This window comes from Pelodiscus sinensis, chromosome 31, assembly GCF_049634645.1.
Source record: "Pelodiscus sinensis isolate JC-2024 chromosome 31, ASM4963464v1, whole genome shotgun sequence".
NCBI classification, from domain to species: domain Eukaryota; kingdom Metazoa; phylum Chordata; order Testudines; family Trionychidae; genus Pelodiscus; species Pelodiscus sinensis.
Window position 1 is genome coordinate 8,817,400 of NC_134741.1, and position 19,945 is coordinate 8,837,344.

The 19,945-nt window shown below is 53.2% G+C and overlaps 3 protein-coding genes across 7 annotated transcripts in view; 1 reads left to right on the top strand and 2 right to left on the bottom strand.

The window, feature by feature from the left end:
- LOC142821523 (zinc finger protein RFP-like) overlaps positions 1-19,945 on the bottom strand; it is a 219,526-nt gene that overhangs the window by 59,257 nt on the left and 140,324 nt on the right. The window lies entirely within an intron of this gene.
- The window catches only part of LOC142821545 (uncharacterized), a 79,271-nt gene that overhangs the window by 43,063 nt on the left and 16,263 nt on the right, over positions 1-19,945 (top strand).
- LOC142818199 (uncharacterized) lies at positions 1,446-9,516 on the bottom strand. Of its 5 annotated transcripts, none has more exons than XM_075912731.1 (4): positions 9,326-9,482; positions 7,502-7,702; positions 4,070-4,210; positions 1,449-3,758 (listed from the first exon to the last, which is right to left on the bottom strand). In XM_075912731.1, exons 2-4 carry the CDS (start codon positions 7,686-7,688, stop codon positions 2,218-2,220), a joined length of 1,869 nt encoding a protein of 622 aa, XP_075768846.1. In that variant the 5' UTR covers positions 7,689-7,702; positions 9,326-9,482; the 3' UTR covers positions 1,449-2,217. The 5 variants fall into 5 exon arrangements, with proteins under 5 accessions (XP_075768848.1, XP_075768849.1, XP_075768846.1 ...); XM_075912732.1 differs by lacking the exon at positions 9,326-9,482 and adding an exon at positions 9,138-9,304; XM_075912733.1 differs by lacking the exon at positions 7,502-7,702 and having other exon boundaries at positions 1,446-3,758; positions 9,326-9,516.

The following is a 19,945-nucleotide window of genomic DNA, read 5'->3' on the forward strand; positions in this document are numbered from 1 at the left end:
GATCAGCTGTTTGTCGGCAGATCAGGGCAGTCTGGACGCGCCGCGCCGCGCCGACAAAGAAGCCTTTCTTGATCGGCACAGGTAAACCTGGTTTCACGAGGCGTATTATTATTTTAATCGCGGCTTCATTTCCCTCTGCCGATCTGGCTAATCTACATGCCTCCGTCGACAGAGGCATGTAGTCTAGACACACCCCTAGTGACTCCAACAGGGGCTCCACCAGTGGCGAGGGCTTCAGGTGTAGTAGCGGCTCTGGGATCTGGGCATAAGTTTGGGAGGGAGGGAAATTGGGTTATGGGGGGGGAGATGCCTGGCTTTGGAGAAGGGAGGGGGGGATCAGGTGTGTGCGGGGGTGCACACGGCATCCCAGGTGCACGTGGTGGCAGTGGCAAGGGCTCCGGGACCTGAGCATAAGGTTGGGGGAAAGTGGGGGGAGAAGAAGTGGGTTAGAGAAGGGAGGGGAGGTGTCTAGCTTGGGGGGGATTGGGTTAGAGCGGGGGGGTGCCTCACTCTGGGGAAGAGGAGGGGAATTGGGTTAGAGTGGGGGGGGTACCTGGCTCTGGGGAAGGGGATTGAGTTAGAGTGGGGGGGGGAGAGGAGGGAGTTGTGCCTGGCTCTGAGAAAGGGGAGGGGGACTGGATTAGAGCGGTGGGCCTGGCTCTAGGGGAAAGGAGGATTGAATTTAGAGCCGTGGTCACCAGCCTGTCAATAGCGATCAACTTGTCGACTGCAGGGGCATGACCAGTTGATTGCGAGGTGTTCCAGCCCCCCCATGCCCAAAAAGCCCTCGCTGATGCTACTGCCAGTGAAAATGGAGGTAGCACACTGGCTTCCTGTGGCGAGCAGGGAGAAGTCTCACAGCTACAAACTAGGTCCTGTGTCTCAAGAAGAGCACAGGCTGCCCTTCCCCTCCCTTCAACAGCTGGCACGCTCCCTGAAATGACGTTGCTGTCATACTACGCAGACTTTTCCCCCTGTTGCCTGCTTGTGCAGGGGGCAGAGGGGGGAAAGGAATAGGAATTCCAGGACTGCATGACAGCTCAACTTCTCAGGAAGCAGACAGCTGTTATGGGAAACAGAGGAAGTGTACGCTTCCTGAGAAGTTGGAGCTGGCATGCAGTCCTCAGACTCCTACACACACACACACCCTGCACAGGGAGGCAGCAGGAAGATCCCGGCAGAGCAACAGACCAGGCATTTCAGGACGTGCACCAGTTGTTTAAGAGAAGGGAATGGAGGGGAAGGGAAGAACATCCCCAGCTGTCTCTGTACCTTCCCCCTGGCCAGACCCCCACTGAGTACCCTGCCCCAGACCCCACCAACCCCCTGCCCCAGTACCCACCAGCATCCTGTCCCAGCCTCCTGCCACAGCACCCCCAGCACCGTGCCCCAGCAACCTGTTCCCCTGCCCCCACCAACACAGTTGGGGCCACATTAGTGAGAGTTAGGGGTTTTTTGGACGGGTGGTTGTTTTGCATCTCACTTTTGTGGCCCTGACTGATTTTTCTGTGGGTCAGTGACCCATGACTCAAAAGAGGTTCCCCGCCCCCCTCATAAATAAAGACAACACTGAAATCTTTTGTGTTTGACATATTTTATTTAAAAATGAAGCCTGGCCACCAAGCCCCCATCTGGTCACAGCATCATAACACTCCTGCAACCTCCCAGATCCCATACACTGGAATCCCTCTCATACACTGGAATCCCCCATCCTGAGCCTCTCACATCCCCAAACTCCTGCACCCCCACATCCCCAATCTTCTGCCACAACATCCCTGCACCATCCATACACCGCAAACCTGTCCCGAGCCCATTATACTCCCCGCCTCCCTTCCTTGAGCCCCACATGCACCCCAGCCCAAACTCCTGCACCCTCATCGCCACAAGCCTTCAGCTTGCGCAGAACCCCAACCCTCCACCTGACCCCAACACTCTCCAGCCTGGAACACCATCTCTGACCCAGCATCCTCTCTACTTCCTTTTGCACCCAAATTCCCTCCCAGAGCTTGCTCCTCTCACCCCTTCCCAGTGCATTTTTTGTGATGGCATGTCACAGGACAGCATATCAGCACCTATTGTCTCCCAGTGCAAGTCTTTGGGGTCTTTTCGCTCAACAATGCCCCCCCACCACCACCTCTATTTTGGCTTTTTGTCTCTAATGGGATGGTCACCCCTGCGGTGCAGACTCATTCAGCTACCCCCTGAAGTGTCTGACATTTATAGGGTCTCTCTCTCTCGCTTGTGCACTTTCTGATGGCTTACAAGGTGTGACCTCTCTTTGAACCTTTTTCCACAGTCAAAGCACTTACATGGTCTCTCTGCCATGTGGGTTTTCTCATGCTTACTCAGGGCTGATTGAAAAGTGAAATCTTTCCCACACTCATTGCATTTATACGGCCTCTCTCCCGTGTGCACACCCTGATGGACAAAAAGGTATGAACTCACACTGAAGCTTTTCCCACAATGGAAGCACTTATATGGTCTCTCTCCTGTGTGGGTTCTTTCATGTCTAATGAGGTCTGATCGTACAGTGAAACCTTTCCCACACTCATGGCATTTATATGGTCTCTCCCCTGTGTGGGTTCTCTCATGTCTAATGAGAGCTGATTGTTCAGCAAAACTTTTCCCACATTCGTGGCATTTATATGGTCTCTCGCCCGTGTGGGTTCTCTCATGTCTACTGAGGGCTGATTGTATAGTGAAACCTTTCCCACACTCATGGCACTTATATGGTGACTCTCCCGTATGTGTTCTCTCATGTTTAATAAGATCTGATTGGGAAAGGAAACATTTCCCACACTCCTGGCATTTATATGGTCTCACTCTGATGTGGGTTCTCTCATGTCTATAGTGAGCTGATCGTTCAGTGAATCCTTTCCCACACTCGTGGCATTTATATGGTCTCTCTCCTGTGTGTGTTCTCTTGTGGTTAAGGAGGTACGCGTGTACAGCGAAAGCTTTCCCACACTCCTGGCATTTATACGGCCTCTCTCCCGTGTGCACTCTCTGATGGATAAAAAGGTTTGAACTGAATCGGAAACTTTTCCCACACTGGAAACACTTATATGGTCTCTCTCCTGTGTGGGTTCTCTCATGCCTACTGAGGGTTGATCGTTCAGTGAAATCTTTTCCACACTCAGGGCATTTATATGGTCTCTCCCCTGTGTGGATTCTCTGATGTACAATAAGGCTTGACTTCTGTTTGAAGCTTTTCCCACATTGCAAGCATCTATATGGTCTCTCTCCAATGTGGGTTTTCTGATGGCTACTAAGATGTGATCTGAAAGTGAAACTTTTCCCACACTCGGAGCATTTATAGGATTTCTCCCCCATGGGGGTAACCTTAGGTTCAATACGTGATGACAGATCAATCAAACTTTTTCCACACTCCAGGCATTTGCAGAGTCTTTCTCCTGTGTGCTCTCGCTGGGGCAGAATAAGGCCTGACTTCTCACTTAATATTTTCTCACAATCTGAGCTTTCATCACAGCATTTCTTTCCATTGTGATTTGTCTGCTGGGCTAAAATTTCCTTGGGATCCTTGGATCCTCCTCCACATTCCATGGATTCCTCTGCTTTCCTGCTTGGATTGTTCTCCAATTGCCTTTCTGCCCTGTGTTGATTTCCCCAGGTTTCCCTCTGTTCCACACACTGGGAAACATCCCCTTCATCTCCTTCCAGAAACATTCCCTGTGATTCTATGGTGCCAGGACTGTCCTGCTGTTGATTCTCATTGTTCTCCCTCACTGTCGTCGCACCTGCAAGGGGAGAGGGAATCGAGGCAGGACTCACTGTCTGTACTGGGGAGAAAGGACCCACAGGGGAATGGCAAAGACAGAAAGCACAAAACAATAATAGTTTGGGAAAGTGAAACATTGGATTCTGCTTCCACACCCCACCCAAACATCCCCAATGGAGGAAACTCCTGACAGCTAACATGATGGTTGAGGAGCTGTGACAGGTGGTTGCCAGGATAACACCTGCAGCCCTACCTGGGAGACATGGGGTCGAAGTCAGGTCTCTCACTCACTGCTCATTTTGGGGAAACCCAGCTTCTTCCTGCACTCACCGGATAGTTTCTGGCTCAGTTTCCCTGACTCCTCAACTGCACCAGTTTGTCTCAGGAGCTCTGTTTCTTTGAGAATCAAGGCCCACGGCACTTCCCCTCGTTCCAGCCAGAGAATCAGGTCAGGTTTGAGAATGGAGAATCCTGCACAGGGGAGAAATCAGGCACGGTGAAGGCACATGGAATCTGGGTAGAGTATGTGTCACAAGGAAGATTCCCTGTGCTCAAACCAAGTCTAAAGAAAACTGTGGTAACTCAGACAACTTGAGAGCAACAGACTTGTTGGGCAGAAGGAGGGTGAGGACTGTGAGAGAGTTATGTTGCATGTGATTTCTACTGTATTATGGTAACCCTCTGTGTGCCTCAGTTTCCCTGGGCACTGCAACACTATCTAGATGGGGGTGACTCACTGTGGGACAATGCCCAAGCCAGCATATTCACAACTGCCCAGGCTCACGGTAATCTGAGCCTGGGTGCGGGGTGTGACCAGACACCTTTGTGAAGCTAGAGAAAGGCTTGAGACAGGGCTGGCTGCAGCCAGGGATCAGCAATGGCAGCAGGAAGTGAATTGCCCTTACTTGTGGTCAGAGATGAGGAGCAGGGTCTTTGGCTCTAGGCCTCCTTCTCCCTAACATGGATTGTACCGACTGCTCTTGGGTCCTGTGATAACATCGCTAGAACAGACTTGTTAAGAAGTGGGTATATAACTTAGTGTAGTTGACAGAATTGTTATCGAGTACACTATTAGTCGATAAGGGAAGATGCACTCAGTCCCAGCTCACATTGTGTTCAAGAGCTACCCCCGCTGTAGATTAAATGTTGTAGAAGTTGGGCTGAGCTGAGTTGGGCTTACTCAGTCCTTCCTTTTGCTGGGTCCAGCAGCGCTTCTCTGTGGGGCAGTCCTAGAGACCGTAGGCAGAGATGCTTTGAAGCAGCCTCTCCTGGTGCCACCACCCACTCAGCTGCCTCTAACAGCACCGGCTCCTGCCCCTCCTGCCCTTGCTGCTTCCAAAACACAAGCCTAGACTTAAAGTGCTTTTGTGGTAAAGCGTCCATGCCAATCTAGACGTGCTTTTCCGAAAATGCTTTTAACGGAAAACTTTGCCATTAAAAGCATTTCCGGAAAATCATGCCAGTCTAGACGTAGTCTGTTCAGTACAACTGTCTTTCTAGGCTGGAAGAACATTTCGCGATCAGGGCTTTTTTGTGGAAAACAAATCTGAGCTGTCTACACTGGCCCTTTTGCCCGAATGGGAGCAGCATAGTATTTCCGCAAGAAGCACTGATTTCTTACAGTAAGAAGTCAGTGCTTTTGTGGAAATTCAAGCAGCCAGTGTAGACAGCTGGCAAGTTTTTCCAGAAAAGCAGCTGATTTTCCGGAAAAGCTGGCCAGTCTAGACACAGCCAACAGTGTCTTGTTTTGTCTCTTGCATATTTTTACTTACTCTCTAAAAATACCTTCAGGGTCACATCCTTTGTAACCTCTGCTACCTTCTGACATGGGAAGTCTGTAATACAGAAAAGTGCTGATCTAACTGAAAAATCCTGTAAACAGGAGCGGGTATAATAATATAGATCACCTGCCTATTAATATTCATCATATGGGAGTTAACATTACTGAATAAGGTCTATGGGGAAGTAGCGATAGACAAGTGAATTAACATAATAAAATGGATAAAGGAGTGTAACTGGTGCCAAAACACTGCTCACTCACTTTCGTCTTAGGCACCCAACATGCTGTTGTATCTGCAATAAAGAGGTGTATACCCAATCCACTCCTGAGTATCCTGTTTCTTCTTTAACATCTGGTATTACAAACAGGATTATAGGGGACAGTCATGCCTGATCCCATCTTGACAGATTGCTTGGGTAAGTCTGCAACAACTGTTAGGAATTTTATCATAAAGTTAACAGGAAAACAGGGGGACCTTTTGAGTGTTCCTCTGGGGAATGTCAGGATTGGCTGGCCAATCAGGGATGGGTAGAATGCTCTCTTTCATTCACAATTTCCCAGGAGAAGAAAGTGGCTGGCTGATACAGGCTCTGTGTGAGGGCCTGGCAGGCTTGCGGGAGGAAGTTACTAATCTTAGAAGTAAAATAGAAATTATGCAGCAAATTGCTGAAGAAAAGCAGCACGCTGTTACCCATCAGTGTGTGCTGGCAGCCAGAATGACCGAGAAGTGGATGGACTTTTAATCGCCTTAAGTCAGAGAATCTGCCTCTGAAGGGTCAAGCAGGCACATTAAAGAAAAATGCCTTTCCACTTCCCTCCCCCAACAGAGGTATACAAAAATAGGGCATTTAAAAATTTCTTAAGGGCCAGGAGATGTGGAGGCTAGTTGAGAGGGCCATTCTCCTTGCTAAATGGGTATTGAAATAAGCCCGTGTCCATGGAAGGGTATCATTCAGCACAAGAAATACAACTGAGGCCCAGACAAGTTGGCACACAACAGGTAAACTTTAACAACTGGCAGACAGGGGGAAGCATAGTGAGAGGAGTACAGAAAAAGAGTACAAGGCCAGGGAATTCAGATCCCTGTGAATGGAGGGAACTTGGTATGGTTATCGTGGGAGCTATTGGAAGAGTCATTTTGGGAGATAAAGCAAGCAATTTAAGGAAAAAGCAAGTGAGAAGTTAAGTCTGCAGAGCGTGGGGAGGAACTGAGCGGCTGAATGTTGTGTAAATGCTATTGAGTTAAATTGTTATAGGAAAAGAATTCTTGTTGTTTTTGCAGCTATTCTGATGGAAAAATGGGCCCTTCCCAAAGAAATGTCTGTAAATAATCCAGGGAAGGAGACAATCTAAGGTGTATGCATGCGTATATATCACGTACACACACAATAACGTAGTGTAAATATGCAAGGTTTTTAGAATTTAACCCGCAATCATGATTTGTAAAATTCTGTTCTGAAAGCTTGAAATGAATTGGTTTTTAATAACGCCATTTCATTTCAAATTGTAAAACTGACAAGACACTTTCTTGCCATACACGGGTAACTAGCATTGCTTCATTTTTGGTATTTAGCATTTAATCTTAAAGGTATGAAGTTCAATATCTTTTTATTAGCCGAGTTGTGGCTGTTACATGGGGCAGCCAGAACCAGGAGAATGAAAGAGAGTCTGCATTTTTTTTTCTTGGTAAAATAGCAAATAAGAGCCTTAGTAAAAGAATAAAAAAAACCCAGCAATGTTAGAAACACTGAGCCATAAAGTGGCTGATAACCAGACAATTATTTTGATAACAGTATATGAAAACCACTGTGAACACAAAGGAAATAGTTCTATTTTATACAAAAATGTATATGGCTAACTTTCATAACATTAAACTCTAAAAGGAGTGTGCATTTTTCTGTCATGTATGCAATGTATATTGCAGAAGGGGTAAACAAAATGCAAATAAACATGCTACTTAACATTTTATTAGGGCTCCTTACCCAGCCAGCTCACAGCCTCATAATTTTCCTGCATCACATCCCCATAAAGAGCTCTCTGGGCCAGGTCCAGCAGAGCCCATTCCTCCTCAGAGAAATACACAGCCACCTCCTTGAAGCTCACCGGCTCCACCACAGCCATTTCCTGTCCCTGGCGCTGTAGGCCAGGGGCTGAGCTGAAGACAGACATGGGTGTTCTGCAGCCTGGCAGGGGGAGGAGGAAAATTGGGAGACATTTCCGAAGGGGCTGCAAGCCTTTCCACACCCCCATTCTCCCCAGACTCTATCCCTGGTGACATGCCAGATACTGCCATTTTGGGCAAAAGCTTGAGTCTAGATATTCTATAAGCAACACACACTAGTTAGAGCCCAAAAGCCATATGCATTTCTCTCAATACATGGTTTGAGTTTCAACATTTCTACACCTGCAGCAATGGGATTTGATTCTGAGCACCCAGGAGTTCTGAAAAACAAGCCCCATATTCAACTGCCTGAACATGGATGTAGGTGTCTACATTGAGGCTCCTATATTTCAAACCCCTAGTCTTCATCCATTTATTTGCAGCGCAGAATTAGGTGCTCTTGTCAGGACTCAATTAACAGAAGTTAAGTGATGTCAAGGGGACCATTCAGATGCTTAAAATTAAATGCAGCTGCTGAACATTTGCAGGATGAGATTCTAAGACTCAGAGATTCACATAATCAGGCAGGATCATTATTTCATGTATTTAATCAGACACCTAATGGTGCCCACTAATTGAACTAAAGCGATACCTGAACCTACCTGGATAAATTGGGACACTTTGACATACCCATTAAAGCAGATCCAGGCTCAGAGCCAAGCGTGGATCCTGGAAGTCCAGGCCATGCAAGGGACTAATGCAGTCCCAGGTTCAGTTCCACCTGTCCACTTTATACATGCTCCAGCTGACGAGCGTGGGATGGTCCACATCTTCACGTGAGATCCGGGGCCATCGCACCCAGAGGTGGAGCATGAGTTTACACGCTATGGGATAAGCTGCTTCAACAGATACATGGACTAAGGGGTTCTCATTGCCACAAGCTCTGCACTGAAGAGCACTGAGGCTCCTTCTAGCAGCCCCCACACGGCAATGGAGCAATATCGCTGTCAGCCCGCAGGGACTGACGCACATGAGACACCTAGGACAGGGGTGGGCAACAATTTTTGGCCCCGGGTCACTTCATACATTTCTTACAGTGGGCCCTGGCTGGCCCGGAAGGGGCGGGGCCTAATCCGGGCGGGGCGGGGCCAGAGCGCCTCTGGGCTTTCCCATCCCCAGAGCACAGCTCGTCTGGACGGGACCCCCCTTTGCCTCCCCTCCCACTAGGCAGCGCGCCCCTGGCAGGGCGGGAAGAGGCTTCAAAGCGCCGCCCGCTGCTCGCAGGGAGACGCCCCCGCCCCAAGCGCTGACTGGCCGGGGACAGGGGGGCGGGAGCAGAGGGGCCCTGGGCTCGCCCCGCCCCCAGGCCCTGATTGGATCCGGCCCGCGGGGCCCTTCCCCGCTCTAGGAAATCTCGTTCCCGGGCGGGCTCGGGCGCTGCCCGGGCAGGGTAGGAGGGGTCCTGGGGCCCCGCCTAGGAGCGACCCCCAACGTCTCCAACGGCCTCCCGGTCTTACACTACGCATGCGCACTGGGATGCCCCCGCCACGAGCCGTTGGAAACGGTTGGCAGGTGGGGTCCGTGTCACGTGATCGTGGAGCCTTCCCAGGGCAAAACCGCCCGCCCGCCGATTTATCTGCCCCGGCCTCCGCGCCCCCCCCTCACACATCGGCTACCCCGCCCGCACCCGCACTCCTCGCCCCACCTCGGCTCCTCCGATGCCTCCAGCCCCGCCCCACGCTCGGCGGCGCCTCTGCCCGGAAGCGGAAGCTGCAGCGCAGCGAGTAACGGACCCAACGGTTCCCTCGGCTCGGGGCAGCGTCTACAGCGGAACCTGCGGCCTCCCCCTGCCGCGCGCGGGGATGGGCGGGGCCGGAGCAGGGGCGGGGAGGGGCGTCAGGCCGCGCGTGCGCAGCGGGTCAGTGACTCCGGGCCAGAGCCAGGTTCAGAGCGGGAGCTGCCAGGCCACGCCCCCGCCCGGGGGGCGGGGCAAGAATTTGGGGAGGGCAGAGCTGGGGTCGGGACACTATGGGGGGGTGAAGAGACGCAGAGAGGGTTGCGGGGGAGGGGCGGGGCTGTGACTGCGAGGGGGGGGGGGGACACTGGCAGCTCCCCCAGCCAAGGGAGCTCTGGGTCTAAGGGCTCAGCAGCTGGGAGGCAAATACCCGGGGCAGCGCCTCCCTCCCTCAGCAGACGGCTCCCAATTAATGTCCCCGTTAAAACCCGTCTCAGCATTCGGGGGCCGGAGGGGGCGGGGCGGGGCGGGGCTGAGTGGCGCCTGTAGGCTGGTTCCTGGTCACTTAAAAAGCCTGGTTCTCTGGGCCGGGTTCAGGTCTAGTGATTCCAGCTGGAAGCTGCATCTACTGAGCTGTCCTTGGTGGCTGAGAGCCTAGAGGCAGCTCAGGTATTTGAGGAGGGGTAGAGGCTGCTGCACAGGCAGAGGAGGCTGGTGTCTGTCTCAGCTCAGGGTACAGAGCCCTAGAGCTGGCTGAGCTTCCTGGGTCAGAGGCTGCTACCTCCCAACATCATAATCTAGGAGCCCAGGCTGAGCAGCAGGTCTGTGGCAGGGAAATGTTCACTGTGGTTCCTCTGGGCCCACCCTGGGTGGGGACATTCTGGCTATATCTACACTGGCGGCTCCTTGCACAAGAACACATCCACACTGCCAAGTGCGCAATGTGCTTTTGAACAGAAGTGCCCCTAGTAGTGTTGATGCTCTCTTGTGCAAGAGTGCTCTGATGGCTATTTTAGCCATAGGGCTTTCTTGCTCAAGAAACCCCTGCCACGCATCCACACTGCCCTCTTACACAGAGTTCTTGTGCAAGAGAGCTTATACTTGTAAGAAAAGAGCTTAGCTCTTGTGCAAGAAGCTTTCTTACCATGCTTTACTGTAAAACTTATTGCGCAAGAGCAGGCAGGCAGTGTGTACCCACCACTGTAGACATAGCCTCCCTGATGCCTGTTACCCTTTGGGGCAGCCACAGTCTCTGCTGGCATCAGCTCCAGGTGATGGAGAGACATGGAGACAACGCTTGGGAGGGGCAGGAAAGTGACTCAGCCAAACCAGCCTCTTCCAGCCTGAGTTTGAGTTAAAGGGGAGGAGTCTCTGTGGGTCCCAGAGCTGCTGCTTCAGTGACAAAGCCAGGCTCCCATTGGAGAGCAAATGCTCATGGACACAGGATAGGCACCAGTGCTCCCAGCGGAGGGGAGAGGGCGGGAGAGCAGTAGGGGCAGCAGGTGTAGGAAGAGAGGTTCCCAGCCCCGTTCATTCACTCATCCTGGGAACCAGGGGAAGGAAAGGAAAAGCCAGTTCCTGCTCCTCCCTGTCCCCATGTGACCAGGGTGGGGGGCTTCCTGTCCTCAGGGACAAGGTCAGGGAATCCCCTCAGAGGCAGGTTTGGAACTTCTGCCCTTTTCTAAGCATTTGTCTCAGCATTTATCCCAGGGCTGGTGTAAAAGAGCCTAGTGGAAGGTGTCAGGTCTGTATTGTAGCACAATTGAGTGTTTTCCAGCATGGCACAGCCTAGAGCATCTGGATCTAGCCTGTTGGATTAGAGTAGAGGTGGGCAATAGTTTTTAAAGGGGGCTACCGCACAGATTTTTGAAATGGTCCCAGCATACCCTACAAGTAGCGTGACCTCTAGTGGAAGGGATGGGGCCAGGAGACTTCTTGAACTCGCCTACACAAAGACCCTGATTGGCCAGGGGAGTGGCAGCTGGGGTAGTTCCCCTTTCCCCACTCCCTCAATGCCTAGAGAGAATCACCAACTATTTTAAAAGGAAGAGGTGTTGTGCTTAAAAGAAGCACCCAGGGTCTTTTTCAGGGGGATAAGGCAACACGCCACATTTATTGAACATACATATATCAATACTTATATGCATATGATACATTACACACACTCCATCTTGTTGTTACCAAAAGTTGCTCCCTTTAACTGCACTGGGCAGGTGAGTTAGATGGGGGAGGAGTGGAGCCAGGCTTCTGCTGATCCAGATGGATGCTCCCATGCTGACAAGACGAAAACCTGGGGCCCATCTGCAAGATGCCTCCTATTTATCCCTCTCATGCAGCCAATTAGTCATCACCTCACCTTTCTTAATGCTGCTTCAAAGGGCAGGCACTTGCTGCTTGACTCCCAAGGAGTCTGTATGTCCAGTCTTCTTAATGAGCTCACTTTACAGGTATTGTCTTGGATCTTCTCCTCTCTTGGAATTCACACCTCCAGATCAGCTACTAGAAGTGGGCCTCATCCTCCTTGATTGGATCCACCTTGTCATCTCCTGCCTGATTCTGGCCTGCATATTTATACCTGCCTCTGGAAATTTCCACTACATGCATCTGATGAAGTGGGTCTTTGCTCCTACACTTCAGTTAGTCTGAATCTCCAAAAGCGGCGAGGAGTCCTGTGGCACCTTATAGACTAACATGGCTACCCTTTCTATCTTGGATCTGGCTCCCAGACCTTCTCCACCCTGGCAACTGCTGCTGGAGGTGCTCACCTTTCATTCTCCATTCACACCTCATTCATTTCAACAGGACAATCAAGGAAAGGGGAGAGCTCAAAAGACATTTTTTTTCTTACAAGATCTATATATCTTAATACAAAGCTATAGGAGAAATGTTACAGAGATTCTATGAGAACACTTAAAGATATATCTAAAAGGATAAGATCTCAATACAAAGTAAAATATTACAGGGCTTTCTCCACAGAGGTACCAATCAGGCTTGGAGGCACCTGCCCCCCTCTGCCAGGAGCATGCAGTGGCTAGACAGTTTTAAAACAGCCAGGCTATATCTGTGCTGGCAGGTTTCTTGCACAAAAACTTGCCGAGTATCTACACTGCCTGAACAAGTAAATTTATATTATAGCATCAGAAAACAGGGCTTCTTCTAGAAGAGTTATTCCTCTCCCCATGAGGAATAAGCCCTCTTGCGCAAGAGCTCTTCTGTAAGAGGGAAATGTAGAGAGGCAACATGAATTTCTTGCACAAGAAGCCCCTATGGCCATCAGAGCTTTCTTGGCAAGAGAGCATCCACACTACCATGGATGCTACACACTGGATCCACTGGCTTGGCAGACTGGAGCTGACTCACAGAGGCTCCTTTGCTCAACCCTAGATTAAAGTGAAGTGGGGCCCAAAGCCCCTGTGTGAGAAACACTTTCATCACAATATCTCCTCAGAAGCAGAGGATTCTCCTAAGGGATATGCTAAGTCATACTCAACTCCCCAGCTTTCAGGGGCTAGAAGCAGGGAACTGTCCTGCCTATGTTATTTCTCCTACACACACTGTTCACATGCCACCTTGGGACTATTTCCATTGTTGGGAGGGCTCTAGGTTCTGCAGGCTTAGAAATCAGCAGAAGTTTAACCCCAGAGCTATCTGTGTGTCAGCAAGTCCCCCAGGCTACGACTACACTACAGGCTTCTTGCGCAAGAACTGTTTTGTGCAAGCGTTCTCATGCAAGAGTGCATCCACACTGCCATGAGCTTTTGCACAAGAGCATCCATGGCAGGGTGGACGCTCTTGAGCAAGAAAGCCCTGTTGCCTGTCCTTACTGCTCCTCATGGAAGAGTTCTTGCACGAGGATTTATTCCTCAAGAGAGGAATAACTTGCGCAAGAAGCCTTTTTCTGATGCTTTACTTGCACAAGAATGTGTGTGCAGTGTAGATGCTCTGCAAGTTTTTTGTGTAAGAACAGCTATTCTTGCATAAAGTCTGCAGTGTAAATGTAGTCCCCAAGCCCCAAGTTACAACCCCTAGAGAGGCATGACAACACCCTCTGTCACCAAGGGGTGTGGAATCATCAGGCCCTGCAACCCCATCAGCAGCCAGACAACTCTCAGATGACAGATAGAATAGAAGGTTTATTAGCTCACAGGGATGTAACACAAAAATCTCACACACACACACACACACACACACACACACACACTTCTTAGCACAGGAACCAGGAGCACTCAGTACAATCCATCTCAGGTAGAAGGGGGCCTTGAGCCTTCCCCTCCGCCCATTTCTTCCTCCTAAGCCAGTGAGACTCACTTCCACCCTCCACAGCTCATCCCACAGCCTTTCCCCAGCTTCCCAGATCTACAGCCCTCCAAAGAAATGGAGATCCTGAGAGGCACCCACACAGGTAAGGAGTCAGGGAAACTGACACAAACTATCCAGAGAATGTAGGAAAAAGCTGAGGCTCCCAAAAATGAATAGGGAGGGAGGAAGAGCCCTCACTTCTGCCCCATGTAGGGCTACAGGTATTATCCTGGCAAGTACCTGTCACAACTCCCCAGCCATCCTGTTAGGAGTTTCCTCTCTACATATCCTTCTTTGGGGGTGTTTGGGTGCAGTGTGAAAGCAGAATCCAATGTCTCAGTTTCCCAAATTATTATTGTGTTGTTTTCTGTCTTTGCCAGTCCCATGTCGGTCATTTGTCTCCAGCACAGACAGTGAGTCCTGCTTAGGTTCTCTCTCCCCCAGCAGGTGCAAGGACAGTGAGGGAGAACACTCAGGAAAATAGACAGCAGGAAGATCCTGGAATTGTAGACTCAGAGGGAACATTTCTTGAAGGAGTTGAAGGGGATTTCCCCCCATGTGTAGAGCAGCAGAAAGCCTGGGGGAATCCACACAGGACAGAGAGGCAGCTGGAGAACAATCCAAGCAGAAAACTGGAAGAATCCAGCAAATGTAGAGGAAGATCCATGGATCCTAAGGAAACTCCAGCCCAGCAGACAAATCTCAATGGAAAGAAACCCTGCAAACGCTCAGACTGTGAGAACTGAATTCTCTCTGAATCTTGCCTTATTCACGAGCCACCTCAGGTTGCCCCACAGCCCCCAGGGACAGCTCAGCAGATGTGGATTCCATTGGCCCAGCTGGAGTCGCCAGAACTGAACCAGGCCCAGAGAACCAGGACTTTTCTCTCAAGGGGAACCAGACTTAGGAAAAAAATAAACCCTCCGGTCTTCTCAGTCCCTCTGCCCTGGGAGAGCCTGTTCCCCCAGGAGAAGGGGGTTCCAGCAAGTCCAGTGTTGGATAAAACAGAAGGAAAATCTGCTTCGCTCTCACTGCAGAGGAAGCCACCAAAGTGCGCAGGGGCCTGGCTGTGCTCCCGAAGAGCCTGACCCTGCTGAGGGGAGAAGCCTCCCCAGGCCCAGACCAGGAGATGGGAGAGCAAGAGCAGGGGGCTCCCAGCCCCAGAAGATGACAACTTGTGAAACCTTCACCCTCCTACAGCCCCTGCCCCCCACCCTCTCTGCTTCCCCTCGGCCCCCCCCAGCCCCAGAGCTCTCCCCTGCCCCTCCCCCACAGCCTCTCTGCTTCCTACAGCCCTGCCCCCCAGCATTCTCCCCTGCCCCCTGCTCACAGCCCCTCCCCCCCGTGCTGCAGCCTGGCCCCGGGAGAGCGGAGGGAGCAGGCCCCAGCCCTGGCTCCCACTGCCCCGCATCACGTGACTCTCTAGGGCTGGGCCGGAGCCAGGGAAGCGCTTTTCTCACCCGCCGGATGCCGGGACCTCGTGCTCTGTGGCTCGCGCGCGGGTGGGGGTTTCAGCGCGTCCCCGCCGGTCATGCCCCGCCCACCCCACTGCGGGTCAGGCTGTTGGGGAGCCACGGAGCGGAGCCCGCAGGGGCGTCTGACTGCGCATGCGCCGCGCGTTCTGCGATGGGCCCTGTGAAGGAGCCGTTGGTGCCGCTACCCGCTGTGGGGCGCGGAGCCGAGGGGACTGGGTGCGGAAGAAACCAAAGGGCCCAGCAGACGGGGGGGGGGCGGGGGTGTCTGGTGTTTGTGACGCTGCATCAACTCTTGTCCCTGCCAATCTCCCGCCGGGCTCAGCGCAGATACCGCCCCCCCCCCCCGCCTTCGCCTGAGACGCGCCTCTCCTCACCCCCCCCTTCCCACAGGCGGCGGGTCCCCACGTGGGGCGATGCCCGGTCACTCTAAGAAGACCCACGTGGCTCCTGCTCCGTGCAAAGGGCTGGGGGGGGGGGGGGGGGCGCTCACCTGCTGCTGGACCCGCGGGGCGCCCAAGAGGCCCCGCCCTCTGCTGCCCCTATTGGCTGGTTGCAGAGCGGGGCGGGGCACTGTCCGCGCTTTCGGGGACCCGGGGCGGGAGTGGAATCGGGGCCCTAAACCCGCCCGGGCCAGGCGCAGCCAGGTGTGGCTGGGGGGGGGGGCGGGGGGACATTGCAGCTGCCCCAGGAGCGCCCCGTCCGGTGGGACCGAGGCCGCAGCGACCCCTGGGAAAGTCTCCGGCTGGAAGCCACGTGCCCCTGCCCCAGATACAGTCCTCGCGCTAGCACCCAGGGGCCGGACGCTCCTTGCAGCCCCCCCACCCTCGGAACAGGTGACCGCTGCCTCCCCCTGCGAGCGCTGTTCCCAGCCTGTGCGCTGGGGCAGAGCAGCCCCATGTGGGGAGCCTGAGCGGGGCAGTGAGGGGGGAGCGTGGGGCGCAGAAGGGGCAGTGGGGAGAATTCTGGGGCAGCGCTGGGACAGGGGGACGGGGGGAGGTGAAGGGAAGCGCAGAGGATGCAGGGGAGGGGTTGGAAGGGGAACATGGGAGCAAGCGCAGCCTGGGGGGGGGGGGGGGGTGAGACAGACACTGGCAGCTCCCCCAGCCCGGCATCCGGGGTAGAATCTGTTTTTAACGCAAACTATAAATCGGGCGTGGTGGGGAGGAGGGATTGTGCTGTTTTTGCTGCTGCTACTGCTTCAGTTGCAGCTGCTTCTCTGTACTTGTCTTTCTGCTGCTTTTACTTCTTTGGGTGCCGCTGCTTTCTGCTTGTTCTTCTGTTGCTCCTTCTTTTGTTTCTTTATTGCTGCTGCTTGCTTTTTCCTCTCGTTTTTTCTTCTGTCGATGGCTTCTACTGCTGCTGATTTTTCTTTTCATCTACTGCTGCTACTTCATCTGCTTCTGATGCTGCTACTTCTTGCACCGCTGCTGCTGTTTCTTCTGCTCCTTCTCCTGCTTCTACTTGTTTTTCTGCGTCTCCTTCTTCTGCTTAAATCTGCTGCTCCTTCTGCTACTGCCACTTCTGTTGCTCCTTCTAGGTTTCTTTTCCTGCTGCTGCTACTTCCTGTGACTTATTATTGTTGTTCTGCTGCTGCTGCTTTGGTTGCTGCTGCTTCTCCTGCTGCAATTTCTTCTGCTGCTGTTCCTGCCTCTTTTATTCTGCTTCTTCTTCTGATGTTTCTTCTTCTGCTGCTTGTTCTTCTGATCTGATACTTCTATTTCAGCTGAGGTTTCTTCTATTTCTTCTGCTTTTGCCTCTTTTCTTCACTTCTCATCCTGCTGCTCTTTCTGTTGCTGTTGACCCTTCCTCTGTTCTTCTTCTGCTGTTTCCATTTTTCTATTGATGCTGCTACTACTTCTGCTTCTTCCTTTTTGGTTTCTTCTTTTGCTGCTGCTTCTTTTAGTGCTATCACTGCTCTTTGCATCTGCTGCTTTTTCCACTGTGTCTGATTCTTCTGCTTCTGATTCGTCTGCTGTTTTTCTTCTCTTGCTGCTGCTCCTCCTTCTCCTGCTTGTTTTTCTACTTCTTCTGAAGCTTCAATCTGCTGCTTCTTCTGTTGATTCTTCTGCTTTTGCTCCTGTTTCCTTTGTTCCTGCTACTACTTTTCTTCTTCTGCCACTGCTTCTGTTACCGCCTCTTTCTTCTACATCTTCCTCTTATTCTGCTGCTTCTTCAGATGTAGCATCTATGGCTGCTGCTGCTACTTCTTCCACATCTGCTTCTTGTGAGGTTGCTGCTGCTACTTCTTTTTCGGCTTCTTCTACTGCTGCCTCTTCTTTTGTTGCAGCTGCTTCTCCTGCTCCTACTTTTTTCTGCTTTTTCTTCTTTTGTTTGTGCTGCTGCTTCTTTTGCTGGTTCTTCTGCTGCTCTTTATGCTGCTGCTGCTACTACTACTTCCTGTTTCTTCTGCTGCTGCACCTTATTAATTCTTCTTATTTTGCTGCTGTTTCTTCAGTTGCTATTTCTTTGACTGCTGAAGTTTCTTTTGCTGCTGATACGGTTTTCCATTGTGTCTTCTTCTGCTGGTACTTCTGCTGCTGTTTTTTCTAATGTTGCTGCTTCTGCTTCTGCTACTACTTATTGTTCTGCTTCTCCTTTCTGCTGCTTCCTGTTTCTTCTGCTCCTATGGCACATATTTTGCGGAAAAGCACATGGCAGCGTGGACACTTCTTGCACAAGACCTTTTGCACAAAACAGTTCTTGCGCAAGAAGCCTGCAGCTAGACATAGCCTAAGGGTGGAGCTGGTGCTGGGGGAAGGACCTGCTTTCCAGCCAGCTCCCCCAGCACCAGCTTGTGCCCTGGGGGGGGGGAAGAGACTGTTGGTTTCCTACTAGGGTGCCCAAGATCAGGTGCCTGTCAGGTGGGGACCAGCCGTTCACCCCCCACCTCCCTCACGCAGCCACGTGGGGTCCCGCCCCCCTCAGAGCCCGGCAGGTGCTAGAGCCCCGCCCCCCAGAGTAACGCAGCGAGGCTGGGGCTGGTCACATGTCCGCACCGGCCCGCCCGGAGTTGTCCAGGGAAATCTCGGAGTCCCTGGACCGGAGCCGCCTCGCCTGCAGCCTGGCAGGCCCGAGAGGCCGGTACCGGGTCATTGACCCGCCGCGCATGCGCAGTGTCACCCCTCCCGCGATTCGCTGCATCGCCTCTGCCGTGCCCAGGCCCCGCCCCCCGCTGCCATTGGCCCCTGGGCGGAGCCCGCAGCAGAGACTCCGCGCGAGCCTCAGTCGCGGTCGCTGCACGCGCTGAGGCGGGAATTGCGAAGGAGCCGTTGGGGCCGTTACTCGCCGCGCGCAGGAGCCGAGGTGGGGGCGGGGCCCGGGCTCGGCGCGGGGGAAGCGAAGGCGGCGGGAGCCCGGTTCTGTCCCCCGGCCCGTATTCAGTTGCTATTTCGGGCGGGGCCGGCTTGGCTTGTCTCCCCCCCCTCCGGGGGTTCCCTCGGGCCGGCGGGAGGCGCCCCGGTCGGACACGCGCCGGGGGCCCTGCAGGGAGGCTCGGTACCAGCGTCCGGACTCGCTGTTGGACAGACAGGATCGCTACTGCGCATGCTCCGTGCCCCAGTTCCCCCTCCCCCAGCCTAATCTCACGGGTAACCGCGCGGCAGCAGTTGGGGCGGGGCCGGAGCAGCCCTGCAGACCGGGGCGTGTGATCCCCGTGCAGCTCCCCACGCGGCTCGCCGGGTACCTGGGGGGGGGGCCCTGTGCAGGGGTCGCGCCCGGGGGGGGGGGGTGTCTCACTGATGGGGGGGTGCAGGCTCTGGGCAGGGGTGGACGAAGGGGGGGGGGGTTCGGTACTTCCCTGGTTCATTTCTCCCTAGGCGGGGAGAAGGATCCAAGGGGGGGGGGGGGTTCCATGTGCAGCGCCTGCAGGCAGCCCCCACTGGCCCAGGGTTGCCAGGTGTCCGGTTTTGTCCTCTCTGTCGGGTAGAAAAGTTATGAAAATCCCGGACACGTGTAATGTTCCTTATTTCCCGTTCTCTGGCTGAGCGCGGCTGGAAGCTTAGCGGGGGAGCAGCTGGGAGCCTGGGGTCACTGCAGAAGCTGGGCGGGGGGAAGTGGCTGGGAGCCCCCCATCTCCCCTCCCCTCTAGGCTTCTGCAAGTGACCACAGGCTCCCAGCTGGGAGGCGGGTGGGGATTGGCGCAAACGGGGTTGGGAGCCCTCCTCCTCCCCAAGGCATCGCTCCTCCTCAGACACAATTAGAGAGGCCCGGTCCTTGCTCCTGAGCGCTGTTGAAGTGCCTTGTGGCATCCTCATCCCCGAGAGAAGCTCTCAGGTGCTTTGTAGTTGAGTTTAGGCGCCTTCCATGGGCTCTCAGCCAAAACTGGGGTGGAATTTTTGTTTCTTCTCACTGGGACACCCAAAGACCTGGCTATGGGGGAGTCACCTTCCTACCCATCGTCCCCCCCGCCCTGCCATTGTGTTGACCTGGGGTCTCCCTCTCTCTGCTTTGGGTAGCAGGCAGTTGCTTTGTAGAGCAGGCTCTGCTGCCTTCCCCTTTGCTCCCAGCTTGGTCCTGTGGTTGCCAGGTGTCCGGTTTTCGCGTCCTCTGTCTGGTAGAAAAATTTTGTTTTGCACCAGTGGTTGCATCAGTAGCTCTTTACCAAAGGTGCTTGGATGCTACAAGGAGATACCTAAGTTGATGGGAGAAGCTCTGCCATTAACATGACAATTGTGTATACTTATCCCCCCCCCTCCCCCCCCCCCCCCCGTTTCCCACTGCTTCAGTATTAGTAGTTGCACACCTAACTAAACACATTTTAACATCTCTAGTCTATACCTAGTTAGTATCACTGTACGGGATAAATAACATGGATTTT

Bases quoted from the DNA above. Each gene is read 5' to 3' on its own strand.
- LOC142818199 (XM_075912730.1), bottom strand. From the start codon at position 7,769: ATGGGGGTGTGGAAAGGCTTGCAGCCCCTTCGGAAATGTCTCCCAATT. The intron at 4,211-7,501 runs GTAAGGAGCCCT...TCCCCTGTGCAG, and splicing joins TGAGGCTGTGAGCTGGCTGG to GATTCTCCATTCTCAAACCT. The intron at 3,759-4,069 runs GTGAGTGCAGGA...CTCCCCTTGCAG, and splicing joins ACTGAGCCAGAAACTATCCG to GTGCGACGACAGTGAGGGAG.